The 21112-nt window shown below is 39.8% G+C and overlaps 1 protein-coding gene across 1 annotated transcript; it reads right to left on the reverse strand.

The window, feature by feature from the left end:
• Window positions 1–8868: 8868 nt before the first annotated feature.
• On the reverse strand, window positions 8869–9804 carry LOC123952147 (olfactory receptor 6B1). The gene has a single exon (XM_046021389.1). The coding sequence runs from the start codon at window positions 9802–9804 to the stop codon at window positions 8869–8871; it is 936 nt and encodes a 311-aa protein (XP_045877345.1).
• Between the last annotated feature and the right edge of the window lie 11308 nt (window positions 9805–21112).

A 21112-nucleotide genomic window follows, 5' to 3' on the forward strand; every position in this document is an offset into this window, starting at 1 on the left:
AAGTAGGTTCCACTCAGCATGGAGCCCAATGCGGGGCCTGAACTCACAACCAGAGATCAAGACCTGAGCTGAGATCAAGAGTCAGACACTCAATCAACTGAGCTATCTAGGTGCCCTTTTAATTTATTCTTCGTACAATCATAATTTTTGAATCTCACCACTGTCACTTAAATTAAATTCCAAACTCCAAGATTTTGCCTTGGCGTGCATTCATGATTGACTCAATTTGTGACCCAAGTTACCAGTTTATTGTTTACTTTCTCATCTCAAATTGATTCAATATAGTTCTATCTTATTTCCACCAGCCTCCACTCCACTTAAAGCAGTTAATGCTGTTATTACCTCCTCTATTCTCATGCTCAATGTCCCCTAAATATGTCTTTGTTCTACCCTTTCCATTGCACTAAATGCTCCTTCCTTGCTCCCCTCGTAGTCCAAATCTTTGTGTACACAACTTTCAGGATTCAGCACGTTTGTGCTTAATGGACTGTGCTCTTAGCACGTTTTTCTTACAGATATTTTGTCTGTATATTTTTACCAAGCAATAAACTTTTACCAAGTTTTTACTCATATTGAATAATTTAAATTATTTTTATTGCCACCTTTTACAGATTAATGTTTTATGCCACTGTGTTGCTGGTTAATTATGTGAGGTAGGAAGAAAGCTTTATGATTCTTAGTATCCCAGGTGAGCTCATTTCACATCATAGATGCTAAGCCATATGCAGACTGCGAGGAACTGCTTAAATCTTCAAAATCTCAGTTTATATTTGTATAATGAGGAGTATTAGACCAGATTACCTTCAAGTTCAGCTCAGAACTAGCTCTCCAAAGCCAATTTAATCATTGAGCATTACTCAGACTTCCCACTAGATGGTACCAACACCAAATAAACACTTCTGGAAAACACAGACCATTTTTTTAGAGTTGGAGAAATGAATAATCAGAACAGGTAGCCTATTAAGTATAACAGTTATAATTTGTGAAATAAATGATAAAAAACCATAGATTTTTTCCCCACTTTAAAAACTGGACAGATATTTGCTAATAAACAGCTTAACACATATCCCCAAGGAAATATTATTTGAAGTAATGCTTATTAAATCAACCCCAAATACCTTATTACACAAATATTTACTGAGTGCAGCATGAGAGCTGTTTGTGGCCACACAAAAACAAACCATGTGGGATGCTCTTATAAAGGAAAATGAGAAATAAATATTAAAAAAAAAACATAATAAAAGTAAAAAATGAAAACATTCAGCGGGTGCAAATACTACTTCCAGCTACAGAAATCAGCAATGGCCTTCAAATAAATTGGGGTATTTTAGGTTAATTTTGGGTTATGGGTTCATTTTGTTGTGTCACGTAACATAAAAAACATGTTGAAGCAGATAGTGGAGGATATGGAATTTCAAACTAAGGTCTGTGACCTTCATTTGGCAGCAAATGAAACACAATTGAAGTCTTTTCCACAGTTTCATGATCAGAGTGTTTTAAACTTATGTGTGCTCGCAAGAAGACTGTACAATCTCACCTGTACATGGAATCTAGAATAGACAAACTCACAGAAGCAGAGAGTAGAGTGGAGATTGACAGGGGACATGGGGAAGTGATAGTCAAAGGGGACAAAATTTCAATTAGTCAAAAAATAAATAAATAAATTCTGGACACCTAGTACACAGCTCAGTGCCCATAGCTAACAATATTGCATTGTATACTTAGTTTTTGAGAGGATAGATCGTATGTTAAATGCTCTTATACTGTTACAAAAATAACACTAATTAACAGTAATAGCGGTAATAAATGAGGTGGGCGGGAGGGAACTTTGGGAGGTGACGGACATGTCTATGGCCATGATGGTGGTGTTCTTTTAGGTGTGTATTTCCCCCAACGCATGGAGCTGCGCATGTTAACAATATGCAGCTCTTCACATGTCAATTATTCCTTAATAAAGTGGTCTTAAAAAAAATCTGTTTGGTGAAAAGTGGAGGATGGAAAAGGGCGAAGAGCTATGCCAGTACGTTTACGGGAGGGGTTATGACAGGTGACTGGTGAGTGGCAGCCCCGGTGAGGAAGTGCATGGGGCAGGGAACATGGTGGAGGATGGAGTGGAATGGAGGACAAGAAAAATGAGAGCAATTATAGTAACTGGATAACAACTGGAGAAAAGCGGAGTCAGTTTTGCTCGTGCGGGTTATGGGGGAGTTTGAAAAGGGTTAATATGAGCATCTTGAGTTTTAGAAGCAGACACTACAGTTTCTCTGTCAGTAAACCCAGGTTCTGCTCGGCAACAGCCGCAGTTCCCAATTTCTGGTATGGTAGCATGGTACGCGCTGGTTGAGGATTTGAAAAGCTCTGGGATTTGGTGAGTAAGTGTTCCGGCTGCAGCACCATCTAATGCAGAGAACTCATAGCTTGGAATTTGTTGAGACTGTTAGTAATAGCTACAGAATGTGCAGGTCTCTCCTGAAACAAATAATACATTATATGTTAATTTAAAAAAAAGAATGTGTAGATTTTTTTTTTTGAAGATTTTATTTATTTATTTGACAGAGAGAGAGAGAGAGAGCACAAGTAGGCAGAGAGGCAGGCAGAGGGAGAAGGAGAAGCAGGCTCTCCACTGAGCAGAGAACCTGATGAGGAGCTCGATCCCAGGACCCTGGGATCATGACCTAGCAGAAGGCAGCCGCTTCACCTACCAAGCCACCCAGGAGCCTCAGAATGTGTAGATCTTTCGAATTCTTTTTTTAAAAGATTTATTTAATTTTGACAGAGAAAGAGAGTGCACACAAGTCAGGGGAAGGCCAGAGGGAGAGAATCTCAAGTAGACTACCCACAGAGCAAGGAGCCCAATGTGGGGCTGGATCCCACTACCCATCATATCATGACCCATGAAATCATGACCTGAGCCCAAACCAAGAGTCAGATTCTCAATTTTGACTGAGTCACCCAGATGTCCTGATCTTTGGAATTCTTAAGGAAACTTTTCAAGACATTTAAAGTAGTTGGAAAGAAATACCATGCATGGTCCTAGGAAATTTACTTCCTTTCGTTTTTCTTAGAAACACCAACTACATCCCAGGTGCAGACTCTAGAGACACAGAGATGAATAAGACATAATTCCTGCTCCTTTGAGCTCAGAGAAGAGAATAGAGGGCAGCTGAATTAGAAGGGAAAAACCAAACAAGCACACATTAATCTTGAAGACAGAGAAAGATGTTGTAAGCCCAGGAAGTTGGTGGAGCAAAGATGGGGTGCCTGAAATAGCATCTTGTAGAAACTACAAGAAGTTTGAGAATGCCAAGTGTTAGGTGGGAGAACCAGGCAAAGATGCTGGAGAAGCAGGTGCTGAGGTTGGAAGCAGAGGCAGGAGCACAAGGGCCTCTGACCACGCTAAGGACCATGTCTTTGCAGACTAGGGAGGGAAACACTAATTTAAAGAGGAGTACAACAGGAGCACAGCAGTATTTTAATTTGGAGGAATTATTTTATATTATAAACTAGCAATATAGCATTTTTATGTGGGGAAAAAGTAGAAAACATGAAGTAAGTGAAAAAGGAGAACTAAGGGCAGGTGAGGAGGAAGAAAGACAAACACTTGCAATCCATCCACTCCTAAACAAAGACTTCTTAAATTTTTTGTCTAGAATTCCAGATTCTTTTCTCATTAAATTGTTATTGACCACATGTTCTCAGCACACATGGAAACTTTCAATGGCCTGGGCTAACCATGAATCAAAACAGAAATGCTCCAAGTGTTAACACATTTTGTGTAGAGTTGTAATAGCTGCGTCAGCCTGTTACTGCTTCTGAGCCCTACTGTTACCATGACAACCTTCCCAGCAAAAGGTAAGTTGATGAAGCAGTGTAACGTTTCCCTACGTGTAGACTTACGGGGTCATAACTGGTTCAATCCATTGATACTTCTGGACCTCGGAAGAACCTAGCAGTGAACAAAAGTAAAAGAGCGAAATCACTCTGTATATATCTACCATTCATTGATTTTTTTTAAAAAGATTTATTTATTTATTTTGGAGGGAAAGAGCAAGAGAATCCTCAAGCAGAGTCCCTGCTGACTGCAGATCCCAACTTGGGGCTCAATCCCAAGACCCTGAGATCACGACCTGAGCCGAAATCAAGAGTCCAAGGTTTAACTGCCTCGGCCACCCAGGTGCTAAGAGGTAGCAGCTGCCTCGGTTCTCTCAAACACTGTGAGACTCTTAAATCTTCATTTGATGAGTATTTGACCATCAACTTTCTCCTCTGCATCCTAAATCTTATCAATTCTAATTTCTTTTCTGTCTTTCCGTGGAAGTACCCACATACCATATACACATGTCTTTTTATGGGATCGTTGTGCACATCATTTTTGTAATCAGTTAATGGTAAATGATTTTTTTCCCCTCTATACTTTATGAGTCACTTTCCGTGTCATTTTTTTTTTTTTTAGGTACAACATTTTCCATCATAAGGGTAGGCCATATTTCATTCCATCTAACTCTATTTTTTAACATGCTGGGGTTTCTTTTTTTCAATTTTTTTCTGTTATAAACAACATCACAATAAACATCTCATTCATCATTCCCATGTAAATGCATAGATGTCCACATTGGGATGACTGTTCCACATTCCAATTCCAATTCCAATCCTAATCATCTAATTGAACGATTGCCAGCTTTGGCCTTCTTCACAGAACATGCCGCTCTGGCTCTCACTACAAGCTTCTGCATTCAATGTTCATTCTGCCTGTAAAACTTCCACCCCAAATAAAGTAAAATTAATGGTTTATTGAGCAGTTACTCTGTGCCAAGCACTCATCTCAGTACTTTCCTGTATTTATTTATTTAACTTTCTAAATGAGACAATGAAATATGTACAATTATTTTGCCCAAGTTTATGCAACAGGAACTAACTTCAAGCCAGGTTGTTTGGCCCCAGAACCTGTGCTTTTCAGTCACTATGCTTTATTTGTCATAACTGGCTCCCTCTTTCATTCAGGCTTTGTGCAAAATGCTACCTCCTCCTAGACCTTCCCAGATGGCTGATTCTACTCTACTCCACAGTCACACGCTACCACCACTGCTCATTCACAATTTGCCACACCCGCAGCCCCAAATCCAGTCTCTGACAAATAAAAAACATGTGAAAGTATTCATTTAACCTGTTAGCAAGAGAAACAGCAGAGAGAGGACAAATGAGTTTGTTCCAACAGCATTTAAGAACAGGAATGTATACAGTCTGTCAGTAAAAAAATTGCTAAATAATCTCTAAGTTAGATATAAGCCTGGTGAACTTTTTTACATGTCAGCTTTGGTTCAATTTCTCTAACTAGGCTGCCAGATTATAACATCCCATCAATGTCTGCAAGTTGACCTCTAACCATATGGGGATCTAAACTCTGTACCTTTGTCTGTTGTAAATTGTTAGTCAAACATTTGGCAACATTTGGTTTGCTCAGACTTCACTTTTTCAATGAGGGCTTTTGTAACTGTCCGATTTATCTCCACCAGCACTTATCATCACTCTGCCCTGTTTCCTCCCATGCACCATCTTCCTCCCATGCGCACTTCCTTTAAAAGCCCCAGGGGAGAATCAGTCCTTGCTCGGTCAGTTTCTGGGGCTGCAAGCATCCCTTGGCTTGTGGAAGTTTAAGTCCTTTCTACGTCCATCTTCACATGGTCTTCACCTCTGCCTTCTCCCCTTCTCTGTCTTACAACAAACTTGTCATTGGATTTATGGCCCATATGGATAATCAAAGATGGCCTCATTTTGAGATCCTTGACTTTAAAGTTTGACACACAGAGAGAGAACAGAAGCAGGGGAATTGGCAGGCAGAGGGAGAAGCAGGCTCCCTGCTGAGCAGGAAGACCAACGAGCCCCAGGACCCTGGGGTCATGACCTGAGCTGAAGGCAGATGCTTAATTGACTAAGCCACCCGGGTACTCTGAGAACCTTAACTTAATTACATTTCCAAGGCTTCTTTTCCAAGTAAGTTCACAATCACAAATTCCATCTTGAGGATGGGACAAATCTTTCTGGGAGCTGCCATCCAACCCATTCCATTATGCATATTATGTATGAATTTTGTATGTACAATTATATTGTCTCCATCTGTTCCTAAATACAAGTTTTTATATTTTGTTGTAAAAATATTTTTTTCATTGATTTGATGAACTCCATTATGGGCTGATTGGTCTAAATGAATCCTGAGACTTGGTCTCCAAGTAAATTGCTAAAACTGACTACCAGAGTCTACAAGGTCATTACCCCAAGATGACTTGTTCAAAATGTCTGCCTTGCTTTATGTGGCTCACTTTACAAATAATGCTCCTTTGGGTGCATTTATCCATTATACTGCTGTACATCGTCTTCCCTCTGTTGAGGCTGATTCCTACATTGGTCTGGTCTGTACTCTCTCATTCGCTTAGTTCATGCATTTAGGTGTTCCTCTCATGAGTTCAAGATTACATAACTGATTCCCAACGCTCTTTGAAACACAATTGAATAGAACTACTTCCACATTCTCTCTCACCCAGACACTTAGTAGAAATAATAAAGACACAAACAGCCCTTATATTAGGAGTCTCCCAAACTCTGGGATGTGGAGTTCAGTCAGTACAGGACGGTTTTGGAGGTCTACAGAGACTTCTGTTAGTTCTCCCCAATAAACTGTAACCGAGTTTTGGCCTGCTTAGCTCTTACACTAGCCCAGATCATGAACAATCAGTCTTTGGAGTCATGTCAGCTTATCCTCTTAGCCATCGTGGAAGGGAGGCAAAGAAGGCATTATTATTTCTGTATTACATATGAAGAATCAGTGTTTCAGAGAGTTTAGATGATTTGTTCCATGTCACATGACAAAGACATCCAGGACCAGAACTCAGATTGTCAGCAGCCAGTTGGTAATTTTTATCGCCTATTCACTTCTTCTTGTTTTTTTCAGCACACGCATTTCATAGCCCTATTAGACTGCGACCTTATGATTGGTTCATCTGAATTAGCTCAGAAAATAATCATTTTTCCTTATATGTTTGGTTTGAAATGGAAATATATGTATAATCACTTCTTTATTACATCAAGTTCCAGGAGCAAACATTAAATCATTTCCATTATGAAAGTCATTTTCTTTTTAATGTTATTCTCTAATGTAAGGTAGGCTTGCATTTTATCTTTGTTTCTTTGCTTTCCTGAGGAATATATTCCACATTTGTCCATTTTTATCTTATTAACAGTTTCTCCAGGTATAGCATTTAATGATTCTAACCAAAACCCTACACACTTAGTCTGCTGAAGAAGCATGTTTTCTCTCTAGAAAGATGCCATGAGCCAAGGACAGACCCAGGGCTCAGAGTCAGGAGATCTGGGCTTTTGACTTCTGCTCCCCACTCTGATGGTACATTATTTACTTCCTAAGCTTCTATTCCACAAGTCTATAAAATGCAGAAAAGAATTGGGGCGCCTGGGTGGCTCAGTGGGTTAAGCCGCTGCCTTCGGCTCAGGTCATGATCTCAGGGTCCTGGGATCAAGTCCCGCATTGGGCTCTCTGTTCAGCAGGGATCCTGCTTCCCTCTCTCTCTCTCTCTCTGCCTGCCTCTCTATCTACTTGTGATCTCTCTCTGTCAAATAAATAAATAAAATCTTTAAAAAAAAATGCAGAAAAGAATCTTTCCTAATGCCTCTTATTAAAAAAAAAAAACAACACAGAAAACATTTTTGAAAATAAAAATTTTTTTTAGGTAAAAGATGTTGAAAATGCTAAAAGCCATTCTATTTTCAACTGTTTTAATGGAAGATTTAAATTCCTGCATATTGATATTGGCATATTATATTGAATGTAGCTTAAAGTATGGCTCTCTTTGCCATTGACAAAACTGTGAACCAAGAGTGGGTACATTTATACCTTCTGTGGGTGTGACATGTTTGATCAGCAAGTCTAGTGTTCATCCGTAGGGTGTCAGATAAACAAGTAGGAGAGCTGAGAGTCACTGTGGCATAGGATGGAAATCTGTCAAATCCTAAACCTGGACAACTTGCTTGTATTTGAGATGATGTGCTGAGAGATGAAGGCCAGGGGGAGTAAAAGTAGATTAAAGAGGAAGGAAAACATTGAGGTCAAAAGAAAAGATGCTTAATAAGGGCAAAGTTTCTTTCAGCAAATAATATATTTGCTGATATTTATTTATTTATCATTTATTTTGTGTTCAGCCACTAGAGGACACAAACAAACATATTGTAACATCTAGAAGGAAAATGTGAAATTCAGTACAAAACAACAGTATATCAGAAGACAAATTACAATTGTTTTATGTATAGTTCATGTACAGATAACAGAAAACACTCTAGCTACCTGAAGCAGAAATGTTTATAATGCAGGGAACCGCTACTTACGAAAAGTGTTGGGGGGGACTAGAGGAGCAAACTCTAGTCTCTGCCACCAAGATTGACAGCCAGCACAATAACAAGGATGGGATTGTTGAGGACACTGCTGTTTCTGTCTCAGTCAGGAAGCCATCTCAGATCTGTTGGCCCACAACGCTTAATGCTTGCTAGATCCCAAAGAAAGCTAACTCAGATGCCACCAACCCGCTCACTCACTCTACTCCATTAGGGATTTACTCGCAGTGGCAGAAACCTTATCTTAGGTCTCAGCCAAAGAGAATCCTCTCTACAAGGGGTATGCCCTTAGACCACAGACCACGTGTGCAGATGCAGACCTCACAACACAGCCAGGAGCCTGTGGTTGATGTGGATGTGGTGATAAGATACGAATATGAGTATTATGAGATCAGGCATTAAAGGAGAAAGGACCAAGGACGGAAGAGCAGGTACCAAATCAAAGCATGTCTTCCTAATAATGTGTAAGTCCTAGTCCAATTGGATAGCTTGGCAATAGGCCAGTTTTTTCAGAGCCTCTTTGACCTCTCTGTTCCTTAGGCAATAAATGAAAGGGTTGAGAGCAGGGGTGACAATGGCATAGAAGATGGAAATCACTTTGTTCATGTTGAAGGCATGGATGGCTCGGGGCCTGGCATACATGAAAATCGTGGCTGAATAGAAGATGGTGACCACCACGAGGTGGGAGGCACAAGTAGAGAATGCTTTCTGCTTTCCGGTGGGCATGCGCAGAACGGTGGCCAGGATGCATCCATAGGAGAGGACGGTGATAGAGAGGGGCAAGAGAAAGATGACCAGTGCCAGGATGAAGTCCACCAGCTCAGCTACAGACATGTCTGTGCAGGAGAGGTTAAGGACTGGAGAGATGTCACAGAAGAAGTGATTGATGACATTGGGGCCACAGAAGCTGAGGCGAGAGATAAAGTAGATCTTAGCCAAAGAGATGCCAAAGCCAATGGCCCAGGATCCAAGAGCCAAGCGCAAGCAAAGCCCGTGGCTCATAATGGTGGGGTAGTGAAGTGGACGGCAGATGGCCACATAACGGTCATAGGCCATGGCAGCCAGGAGCACACATTCTGTGCACATGAGGGCAATGAAGAAGTAAAGTTGTATCATGCAGTGAGTGAAGGAGATACTGTTGTTCACAGACCAAAAACTGCATAGCAACTTGGGCACAGTCACAGAGATATACCAGGTCTCCAAGAAAGATAGGTTGGCCAGGAAGAAGTACATAGGCTTGTGCAGTGGCCGATTCTGCTGCACCAGCAGGATGATGACCACATTTTCAGTCACTGTCAGAATATAGGCCATGAGGAACATCAGGAACACTGCTAACCGCATGCCCCAGTTCCCAGGGAACCCCACCAGGATGAACTTGGTGACCTGAGTCTGGTTCTCCACTTCCATACTGGAGATAGAGCACTTAACTCTCCTGGGGAAAAAAATATCACTTGGTCAGAGTCCGTGGTTCATTTAGAATCTTCCATCCTTTGCCTTCTCTGACTAGCAATAATAATAATATATCATTTATTCATAACATAACATTTTATAGACTAGACCATACACTGGGTACAGTATGCAGTAATGTAATTTAATTCTTTTTTAAAAAGATTTTATTTATTTATTTGACAATAAGACAGAGATCACAAGTAGGCAGAGAGGCAGGCAGGCAGAGAGAGAGAGAGGAGGAAGCAGGCTCCCCACCGAGCAGAGAGCCTGATGCGGGACCCAATCCCAGGACTCTGAGATCATGACCTGAGCCGAAGGCAGAAGCTTAACCCGCTGGCACCCAGTAATGTAATTTAATTCTTACATAGCCTCTTTACATGTTACTATACCCATTTTAATGATACAGAAACTGAGTCTCGGAAAGACATTAAGCAACTTATCAACTTCTCACAGGTAACAGAGCAGGAATCACATTGAAGTCTACGACCAAGGCCCATGCTCTAATATCCTACACTGTCTTCATGGCCACCCTCAAGTTAGACAATACCCAGTCTCCATGTTCCATGTTACCACTGCCAATTCCAAAGGATATACCTGGTGCTCCTGGCCTGTGTCTATGCAGTGCTTTGGAAGTTCTTTCTTACAACTCACTTATCCCTCATATATACCATTACATCCTTTCCCTTCACCATCCAGGGAGATGGATTGTAGCTGTTATGAGCTCATGATGATGATCATGTGAGATATGTGAGTGCTGAGATCGGGAGAGTCAGGCTTTCCGTGTCAAAGACCTGGACCTCAGTCAAATACTGGGTTTGTCCTGGTTTGCTATATGACCTTGACATCTTATCCTCTCTGAAACCCAGTTTTCTCTTCTGTAAGGTGAATATTAATAGTCAATCAGCTTATGTTGCCATGGATCAAAACCCAAATGAAAAAATATGAACGAAAGCTTATATGAACTGTAAATGACAAAAGTGTGAAAGGGGCTCTGACCTCCTATTATTAGGGCATTAGGAAGGGAACCTGGGCTAACAGGAGGAAGGAGAGGAGCTTGCTGTGCGCCAAGTAGAGTGGAGACAACACAAACATGGGTTTTGCTCTCAAGGAGCTCTAAGTCCTCACAGGTGGGACGGGGGTCTCTCGGAGGAGTCTTGAAAATAAGCAAGCAAAAAGAAATGCATAATAAAACTTGAGACCTTTTTTATGAAGGTTACAAAACAGAAAGTGATACGAAGGGAAGTTCACTTAGACCTCTGTGGAGGTGACCTGCAGAGACCAGTTCAATGACCCCAGCCCTTTGAGTTGCTGAGGAGGGACACCACTGGCTGAAATGGGGCCACCACCAAGCCCTGTGGTCAGTGAGGGAAGGGACACAAGAGGTGGGAAGGGTAGGCAGGGCCCTGGAGGTCTTAATAAAGGCTCTGAATGGTGATCTCAATACAATGAGAAACGCAAGAAAGCCCCGTAGGGGCATGGTATGGTTTATGATTTATGAGGGCAAAGATAATTCTGTCAGTGCCCAAGTCTCTGGAAGCAAGAATGGTGGGGAGCCTGACTGCAGGATATTCAGAGAAGGTGCTGGTAGCCCTGAATACAGTGGTTTCAGAGAGGTGGGCAGATTTCAGATGCATTTTAGAAGATTCTTTAATGGTAATCGATGGGTTGAATATGGAAGAAAAAGGAAAGAGGAATATAGGAGGAATCTCAGGTACGTGGCTGGGTTACATGGAAGGGATGCCATTTACAAAGATAGGGGAAACTTGGGATGTTTATAGCCATTTTCCTCAGAGTTGAAGAAATGGCAAAGAGCAAAAATGAGGTAGGGTTGTGTTTTGATTCACTTTAATGTGAAGCTTAAGCAATCAGTCCAGAATATTTGTTATAAATTATAATTATATAATATTTTAATTTAATATAATATAATTATAATGTTATTGTAATTTATTATAAATTATAACAATAATTTATTGAGCACTTACTACCTGCTGAGAAGTTTGCTCAGTTCTAAGTACTTTTCATAAAATATCCCATTTAATCCACAAAACAATATTAATGAGGTATTGTTCTAATTCTCCAGAAGACACCAGTTTAGCAGAGTAAGGAAGATTTGCAAGTTAGAGAGTGATGAGATCCGCCTGACAGCCAAGCTGAGGCCTGTCTGACAGGAGAGGCATGTCCCCTAGGCCAACTCACATAGAACAATACCCGATTTGAGGCTCATCACCATCTTGTTATACTTAAAGTGTTTATTTTAGGAAATAGTCTCTAATTCTACTGAAATTTCATTATAGACACTGGCTATTAGACATGAATCCAAACTTAAAAATAATGATAATATGACATAAATACATATTCAGTCACATAAACACAAGACCAGAAATAAACATATAGAAATGCTTAGTAGGTAAGAGAAGAGGCAATCATTGGACTAAGACCTGAAATATGAAGAAGTGAAAGGATCAGACATTTTAAGCAGGTGAATCAGAGTGAACAAAGGCACAGGAGTATGAAACAGCTTGTCATTTTCAGGGAAGCAGCTGATTAAAAGCTATTTGCTATTGGGTGGGAAAATTATGAGAAAACGAATGAGTAGGAAAGGGGTTTCAGAGAGAGAGAGAGAAACAGAGACAGAAATAGTCTCAAGGACCAATCATGGTGACCTCCATGTGAAATACTAAGGCATTTAAAAATTGTCCTGATGGTTGTAGGGTTCAGAGTGAGGAGTCTTAAACTTTTCTGGTGCTTAGGAAATTATATACAAAAAAATTGTCCTGATGTATAAAGAGTAAATGATTACTGAATGTTTTCAGTAGCTGTTAACACCCTTTTATTTCGCCCTGGCTTTTGATGCAGGGAGATGGCTTTGCATGGGACAGAACTGGTAAACCAGAGATCAAGAGACTACTTGGAAGACACCCGCATAACAGACACTTGAAGGCACACAAGAGAATAATAACACTACTTACAGTGTTTGTTACAGAAACAAAGTTAACGTTTAGACATACCTGTTCACAAATTACATAAGTAATTTTGCTTTCCTAGAGGAAGCTTGACTCCCCCCAAACTGCCAAAAAGGAAGAAAAAAGATTGCCCTATTTCTCATTAACTAAAGGAAGAATATATAGGCACTCATTATTGCATGCTTGTAAGTGGAGCTGGCCATATTTATTGTCAGTAAGATTTGTGAGCTCCCGTTCATAATAGTTCCGACTCCACGAGAGTGATCCCTCATAGCAGATTTTTACCATTGATTTAGAATCAAACATCTGAGCTTCTTTCTCCATTCTTGTGCCTGCTGTGTGTGCACTTGCCCTTAATTTTGTTTGGATTCTGTAAAACCATAGGTTTCAGTAATTAAAATTTGATGAACATATAACCTCTGTCCCTGCCAAGAGTCCAGGGATTTTGTAACCTCCTTTATAAATGAATTATTGCAGGGACGCAGCAGCAAAGGGGCCCCAGGAGCCCTGGTCAGGATCTGCAGGTTGGGGTCAGAGTCTGGGGCACCTATTCCTGACCCAACATGAAGAGATGTCCCTCAAAAGCAGCAGGGGAGTGTGTGTGCTCTCTGCTCACTGCATGCATGGCTGTACTTACAGTGTGACAGATGGGAGTATCACCCTGACCAACTGACGGGAACTGGGGGTGAATACAAGAGAGGGGCACAACAGTAATATTAAATATTTGGGATTTAAACATTACTCTGCCATGGGAATCTGAAAGGGAGCAGCCTGCATAGTTAGAAAGTGGTGCTCCGAGAGGAGACCCTTACCTTGGCTCCACAGCCTCTGCTGGGGTGGAATAGGAAAAGAAATTCTTCACTGATTCTAAAATAGGAAGAAGTACAAAAGAAAGATTCAGGTACTGAATAGAAGCGAGGAACCCACTCTCCAAACCTACAGGTAAATGGGCACAGATTACCCAAATGCCTTCAGACTGAGAGCCAGGACTAAATGAGAGGTGAACCCCAGGCTCTAGGATCACATCTGTGCCTGATGCGTCACCAGGGTGGCTCTCCCGGCACCCCAGGGCCACAGCACCCATTGCCTGCCCAGGGGAAGCTGCAGTGGTCTCAGTCTTAGGCTCACCAAGCTATGAAGAGCTTTGGATTCCGAGGGCTTTAAATGGTATCAAGACTTTCTCTACATCTCTGCCAAGACCCAGGAGAAAACTACTTTGATGATGCCAGTTCGGGTCTCTTGTGGGAACCATGAGAAATTCCTACTTGCCTATTGTGGCAGTCTTATTTGTTTTATGTAATAGTAGTTCCACAGGGGGAAATATCCACTTATGGTCACACGCTATGAAAAGAATCAGATTTGAATTTATTCTTTGCTGAAACATGAGGGGAAAAAGTTACTACTTTTAAATCTCTTTGCAGATTTTCAATTATTATTCAGTCTTTAGGTTACTTGAAACAAGACGAGTGATTGATCAGTGCTTCAAGGGAGACATTAGTACCCAAAGTAGACTTATATTACTACACTTCAGTAAAATTTTTTTAAAAGATTTTGTTTATTTTAGAGAGTGGTGGGGGGGAGGGGCAAAGGGAGAGGGAGAGAATCCTAAACAGACTCCATGGGCTGAGCATGGAGCTCAACACAGGGCTTGATCTCACAACCCTGAGATCATGACCTGAGCCGAAATCAAGCCCGTCACTTAAACAACTGAGCCATCCAGGTGCTCTTTCTCTTCAGGAAAATCTTAAATAAAAGTTTTTGTTTTAAGTATTTATACCATAATTGTGTGCCAAATACGTTTATCATGATGTGATCATCCTTACTTTGTCAGCTGCCTTTGGGAACTCCTTGACCAATATTTCACTTTCTGAACAAAACCCTGTTTACTAAATAAACATCATTCCTCTGCAGTCTACTGAACTCTAAAGTAGCTCTCACATAAAGAAAAGTTGTCAATTTTATTGTGCCTTCAGGAAATGGTAAATGAAGATATTGACAGTTAAAAGCAATTCAGTGCGCAACATGAGGTTATGGTAGTTACTTTTTTTAAAAAAAGGAAACGATAAATTTTGTTATTTTAGAATTCAGAACTCTCCACTAAAAGACTGATAAGCACTCTTTAATATAGTTTTCTTATAGGACTGAAGCGTAAAACAAAATTGCTGGAGCAAATAAAACTAATAAAACTAAGCCAGGCCTTTCAAATCACTAGCCTCGATTCATCTCTAAGTTCTGTAAAAACCCTGATGTCCCCTAAAATGTATGATTTGATATTATCCACAATTTTCCAATGGGATTTTAAATATATTGTGATAGAAATAGAAATGACAGAGTGCCCACCAAACGACAGTTGCACTAACTGTTCCGGTCACCTGTTACCCTGTCTGTGCGCTAGGCAGGCTGAATGGGGGTGGGGAGGCATACTTTTCCCTCAAAGACAGGGAACGTGCACCTATAACAAGCAGGTTCTAGAACCACTGTGACCGTGATCCCTCATTCAAGAGTTTTGGGGTCTGAATTTCCTACAAATAATCCCCCAAATAGTTTGGAGATGTTCAGCTGATATAAATGGTATATTCTACAACATGCTGGTGCTATCTTATCCTAGAATTCAGCTATACAGGCTTTTTTTTGGAGTTTTGTGGGTTTTTTCGGTTTTTTTTTGTCTTTTTTTTTTTTTTTTTTCATTTGTACCTGTTGGCAGGTCTAGGTTGGAGAACCTGCAGACTCCAGTCTAGGATATGCTGGGAAGCAATAAGGAAATCCAAGACACTGACTGTCATGTTGTTCTTCAGGTCCCCAGATCTGGTTGGCTAGCTGCCTTTTTTTTTGTCAGTCTTGTCTGTTGTGTTATATCCAGGTTTTGTAACAGTAAGGGGCTGTTCATTTTTTTTTTAAATTATTGAGTAATATCCCAATATATGGATATTTCCACAGCGTGTTATCTATTCACCTCTTGATGGACTGGTCTGTTGGAAAACTCCTTTAACCCTTACTCGGGCCATGTACAACTCTGCGTCAACCTTCATTCCCTTGTGTACAGAGACTGAAGGTCACCCAGAGTTAAAATCTTAGGGTCTTTGCAGGCTTTTTCTAAGCATATGTTCAGTCCTGGGCCTGCATGTAGCCTTCTCAGTTCCCTGGTATAGACCCGAGGTTTTAAAAGCCCTTTCTCTGCCATGTATGTCCTTTCCCAACCTCTTCTTTCCCAATCTGTCAGCCTATTGCTCATCTCAATGGTTATCCCTAGCCTCAAGCAGCTGAACAAATTCTTCTGCCTTTAAATACTTCTGGCAAATGCTACCTGGGAAGCACCCCAGCCCTGAGAATGCTGAGTCAGTGAAGCAAAGGTAAGCCTTATGTCAATCCTTCAGCTAGCTGCCATATAGGGTGAACTATTCAACTAAAATTCTCTAAAAATGAGGTCCATATTACCGGTTCTGTCTACCAACCTGCACCAAGAGTGTGGGCTGTCACCTTCAAGGCTATAACCAGGCCATGGTCAGACAGTTGGGAGATGATAGGTGGGCGATTTGAATGTCCCAGCCCCATGGCACCACAATGCAACGACTTCGTAATCTTTCCCATCATTGCCATTTTTATACTAGATCCCAGAGTCCTGCAATTCTGAAAGTTTCTGACAACTTGTTAGCTATTTTTATAGAGGGATGGAGTCCTGGGATTCCCTGCTTCACCATTTTCAGTGATACTTACTGATACTTACTGAAACTGAAAAGTCACTACCTTAAAGTGAAAATTTATACTTAAGTATATTGATATACACATATTTTATATATTGACTGCATTTTTCAACCTTGCTAAGCTCCCTTACTAATTTAGTTATTGTAGATTCTTGGGGATTTTCTATGTAGATGGTAATGCTGCCTAAGAATAGAAATGATTCTACTTATTTCTTTCTAATTTGCATCTTTTTTTTTTTCTGGCCTTATCATTTTGACTAGTATCTCTAGTTGAAGGAGAATGATGAATACGGACAGCCAGGTCTTGTTTTCAATCTCTGAGGGGAAGTCATCCAGTCTTCCACCATAAGGATGACGTTGGCTGTAAGTTACTTGAATAACTTTATTAGGGTTTTAAAAGTTCCCATCTATACCTAGTTTTTAAAGAACTTTACTATGATTAATTTGTAATTATATTAACTATTTTTTTTGCTTCTATTAAGATGATTAACTCGGTGTCTCCTTTAGTTTATTAATATAATGAAAGACACTGGTTTATTTTTGATTGTCGAACCAAACTTTCATTCCTTGCTTAAACTCCCCAAGGTCATGATCTATTATATTTTTGTAAGTTACTGAATTTGATAATATTTTATTAGAATGTTTGTGTGTTTGTTCATGAAGGTTATCATTCTGTAGGTTTCTTTTCTTGTAGTGTATTGGTTTGGTCTTGGTGTGAAGTTAACCCTGGCTTCATGGTGGCATTTGCCAAAAGTATGTTTCCTTCTTTTCTATTTTCTGGAAGAGTTTGTATAGCACTAACACTATGTGTTACTTATATGTTTCATAAAATTTGTTAGTTGGCTTGAAGTTTTCAATGTGGAAAGATTTTTAACTCTATGTTCAATTTCTTTCATAGATAGAAAGTTTGGAGGTTGCCTATGTTTTTCTTATAATGGCTTTGGTAGTTATTTTATTTCCCAGAAATTTATCTATTTCATATGAGAAACAATCTTCTGCAAATGATTGATATAAATCTATTAAAAATATTGCCATAATATTTTTTTCAGTGTCTAATGGGTCTTTAGAAACACGCTCTCTTTGATTATTAATACGGTTACTTGTGTTTTTCCTCTTTGTTTCTTGATTAATCTGGCTTGAGGTTTTTCAATGTAATTAAACTTTTCAAAGAAACTATGTTTATTTAGGTCCATTGACTTTTTCAGCTGTTTTTTCTGAGAATTTCTTAGTTTGTTTGTTTGTTTGTTTTCTTCCCTCTGCATTCTATGTGCTTAATTCGATCTTTTCTTAGTTTCTTAAAGTGATAGTTTGAGTCATTGATTTGAGACATTTCTAACAAGGATTTAATGTTTAAAATTTTCCTCTTTTTCAGCTGCCAGATTAAAGTTCTTACATATTGCATTTTCTTTTTATTCAGTTCAAAATATTTTTCTATTTTTTTTGTGATTTCTTTGACTTATGGGTTATTTAGAAGAAAGGAGTTTAATTTTCACATATTTGGAGATTTTCCTCTGATCTTTCTCTTACTTGCTCCTGATTTAATTCCATTATGTTTAAATAAAATACTCTGCATTATTTCAATTATTTAAATGTGTTGACATTTGTATTCTGGATGGAGTATCCTAAACATGTCATTTAGGACAGGCTGGCTCAAGTCTGCATATATTTATTGGTTTTTGTCTAACTGATCTATCAAATACTGAAAGAATGATGTTACCATTTCCAATAATAGTGGTGGATTTGTCTACTTTTTATGTATCTGTAGCTCTGTTATTAGATTATTAGAATATTTATGTGCTCTTGGTGAATCAATACTCTTATCATTAAATAATATCATACTTTTCCCCTGGTAATATTTAATTGTTGATTACTTCACTTGATAGCAATATTGTCACTCTAGCTTTCTGATTTTAGTGTTACAAGGTATATACTTTTCATCTTTTTACTTTGAATCCATTTATGCTTTATACTAAAAATGGATTGATTTTAGAAGACACATACTTGGGTCTTTCTACGTTATCCTACATGATTTCCTTGTCTTTTAATAACTGTGTTTAGGCCATTTTTTTTTAAACAGTTGGTCTTTTTGTTCTTTTTTTTTTTTAAATTTATTTGACAGAGAGAGAGAGAGATCACAGGTGGGCAGAGAAAGAGGAGGAAGCAGGCTCCCCACCAAGCAGAGAGCCTGATGTGGGGCTCGATCCCAGGACCCTGGGATCACCACCTGAGCCAAAGGCAGAGGCTTAACCCACTGAGCCACCCAGGTGCCCCTGTTTAGGCCATTTTAATTTAATATTATTATGAGTAAACATTACATTCAGATCTATTGATTTTCTATTTGCTTTCTATTTTTGTCTCGTTTTTTTTGGTTTCTCTTTTCTGCCTCTCTGCCTTCTCATATTAATTATCTTAGTTATTTTACATTTATTGGCTTATTGGTTAAACCTCTTTCAAGTGAGCAATAAGTTTTGGAAGAAGTTTCTACAGACTAATTCCTGTTTCCACAAATGACTCTGGGTGAGTCAGCATAGTGGAGAGTAGGGGTATTCTTGAAAGCTACTCCTGAAAGCTAACCAGTGTGACTAGCATTAACTAAACTATACATTGGAGTGACTATGAATGACATTAAAATGTGTTCCACTGAATGCACACTAAATATACCTATACTGGTTTGATTAGTATACACCCTCCCCCCAAAATACACGTCCACCCAGAGCCTCGAAATGTGATCTTATTTGGAAATAGCATCTTTGCAGACGTAATTACTTAGTTAAAGATCTTGAGATGGCATCATCCTGAATTTAGAGTGAGTTTCAAATCCAATCCTCTTTCTATAAGAAGAGAAGACACAAAGAGACACATGGAGAAATTGCCCTTGCGATGACAGGCCTAAGTAGAAAGGAGCTATGCTGACACAGCCAGGCGACACTTGGGGCCACCACAACCTGGACGAGACAAGGAAGTTTTATTTCCTAGAATCTGCAGAGGGAGCATGGTCCTACTGAGATCGTGCTTCAGAACTTCTGTACTTGGGAACTGTAAGAGAAAAAGTTTCTGTAGTTTTAAGCCACCTAGTTTGGGTCTTTTGTTACAGAAGCCTTAGGAAGTGACTACAGTACCCCCACCTCAATTTTCCCTTATCTGGATCCCCAAAATGCTCACAGCTGCTTGAGTTCCTGCCACTAGGTTAAGTGTGAGAGATGGAAAATAAGAATGGAAAGCGATATCACCTCAACCAATTTGTTAAAAATCTTAATTTTGAAAAACTTCATTAAGCATATTTTACAAAAAAAAAACCAAAACCCACAAGGCCATGTGTATTGGAGAACCCCATGCAAATAAGGAACTCTGGAGCTTAAACTTCTTTAGCTTCACGACAAATCCACTTCGGGATGTAGGAGGGGAGAGTTAACTGCAAGGGAAGTGTCCTTGAGAGGACCATGAGGAAAAATGTGAGGAATGATCGTACAAGAGGGCTTGGAACCTACGCTGAGAAAGAGAGGTAATAAGACAAACTGGGCAGAGGCAATTGGCAATGGATGAGGAAAATGTGTTAGAGTTATGTAAGAGAGGTCATAGTGGGGGTCAAAATTTATTGGAATTACATTAGGTGGTGTGAACTGGAAAAAATAGGAGTGAGTGGTTAGAGAGTGGAGTGCTCAGATGGACGCGATAGTGGGAGTGCGATTATTGACAATGGAAAGGATTGAATACAATCATGAAAGAGGGTGGCTGGACATGAGTAAGGAAACCAAACATTAGCAGAAGATAGGAAGTCAACTGAGAGGCCAAGACACTGAAAGATCCTAATAGATATTGAAATGTTCACATGCACGACTGAATTAGTGGTAAACCAGTGTAAAATGAGGAGACTGGATAGTAAACGAAAAAAAAAAAAGATGAGGTGATAGTGCTATGGTCTGATAGCACATGCTTCAAAGGAGCTCGAGTTATTTGGGCAAGAGTAAAGAACAATGGTCTGGAAGTGGCAGAGGATCGAGAGACCAGTATTAGAGAAAAAATGGGAGAAAACAACTCTGTATTTGAAAGAGCAGAGGGGAATCAGAGTTCATAAGAAAAGTCAGGTTGGAATCAAGCAAGAGATGAACACAGTCAAAAAAGACACTCAGAATATAGAGTATTTTGCTGATAACAGAGCACAAGTTTCAGAGGACACTTGGGAATGGATGTGGTATTGGAAATATTCTGGTCAGATTGTGTAGATCAAATTGGGACAAAAGTCCAGGTGATGGACAGTCTGTGAAGCATGGGCTTCCTGCAGAGCCTCGGATGAACAGGGTGGTGACGCATGAAGGGATCGCTTGGGATCCTCTCTTAAAGGAAAGTGGTTAATTAGAGTTAACTAAAACTCCTTCCTAGACACTGGCCTCTATCCAAGTACTCACTCTCCGTTGGGGCAGCAGCTTCACTCTGTGCTTACCACACTGGTCTTTATTTCTTCACGCTCAACACAAGGAAATTACAGCTTTCGAAACTTAATTTTATACTTAGAAGGTTCTGGCTTATTGCCCGTTTCATCACAATTTCACTTTCATGCCCCCGGTTTTATTTTAAATTATCTTTTGTTGCCTGAAGTTGCTT

Source organism: Meles meles, chromosome 10 (genome assembly GCF_922984935.1).
Source record: "Meles meles chromosome 10, mMelMel3.1 paternal haplotype, whole genome shotgun sequence".
Lineage (NCBI taxonomy): Eukaryota > Metazoa > Chordata > Mammalia > Carnivora > Mustelidae > Meles > Meles meles.

Coding starts and splice junctions, on each gene's coding strand:
- LOC123952147 (XM_046021389.1), bottom strand. CDS start 9,804: ATGGAAGTGGAGAACCAGACTCAGGTCACCAAGTTCATCCTGGTGGGG.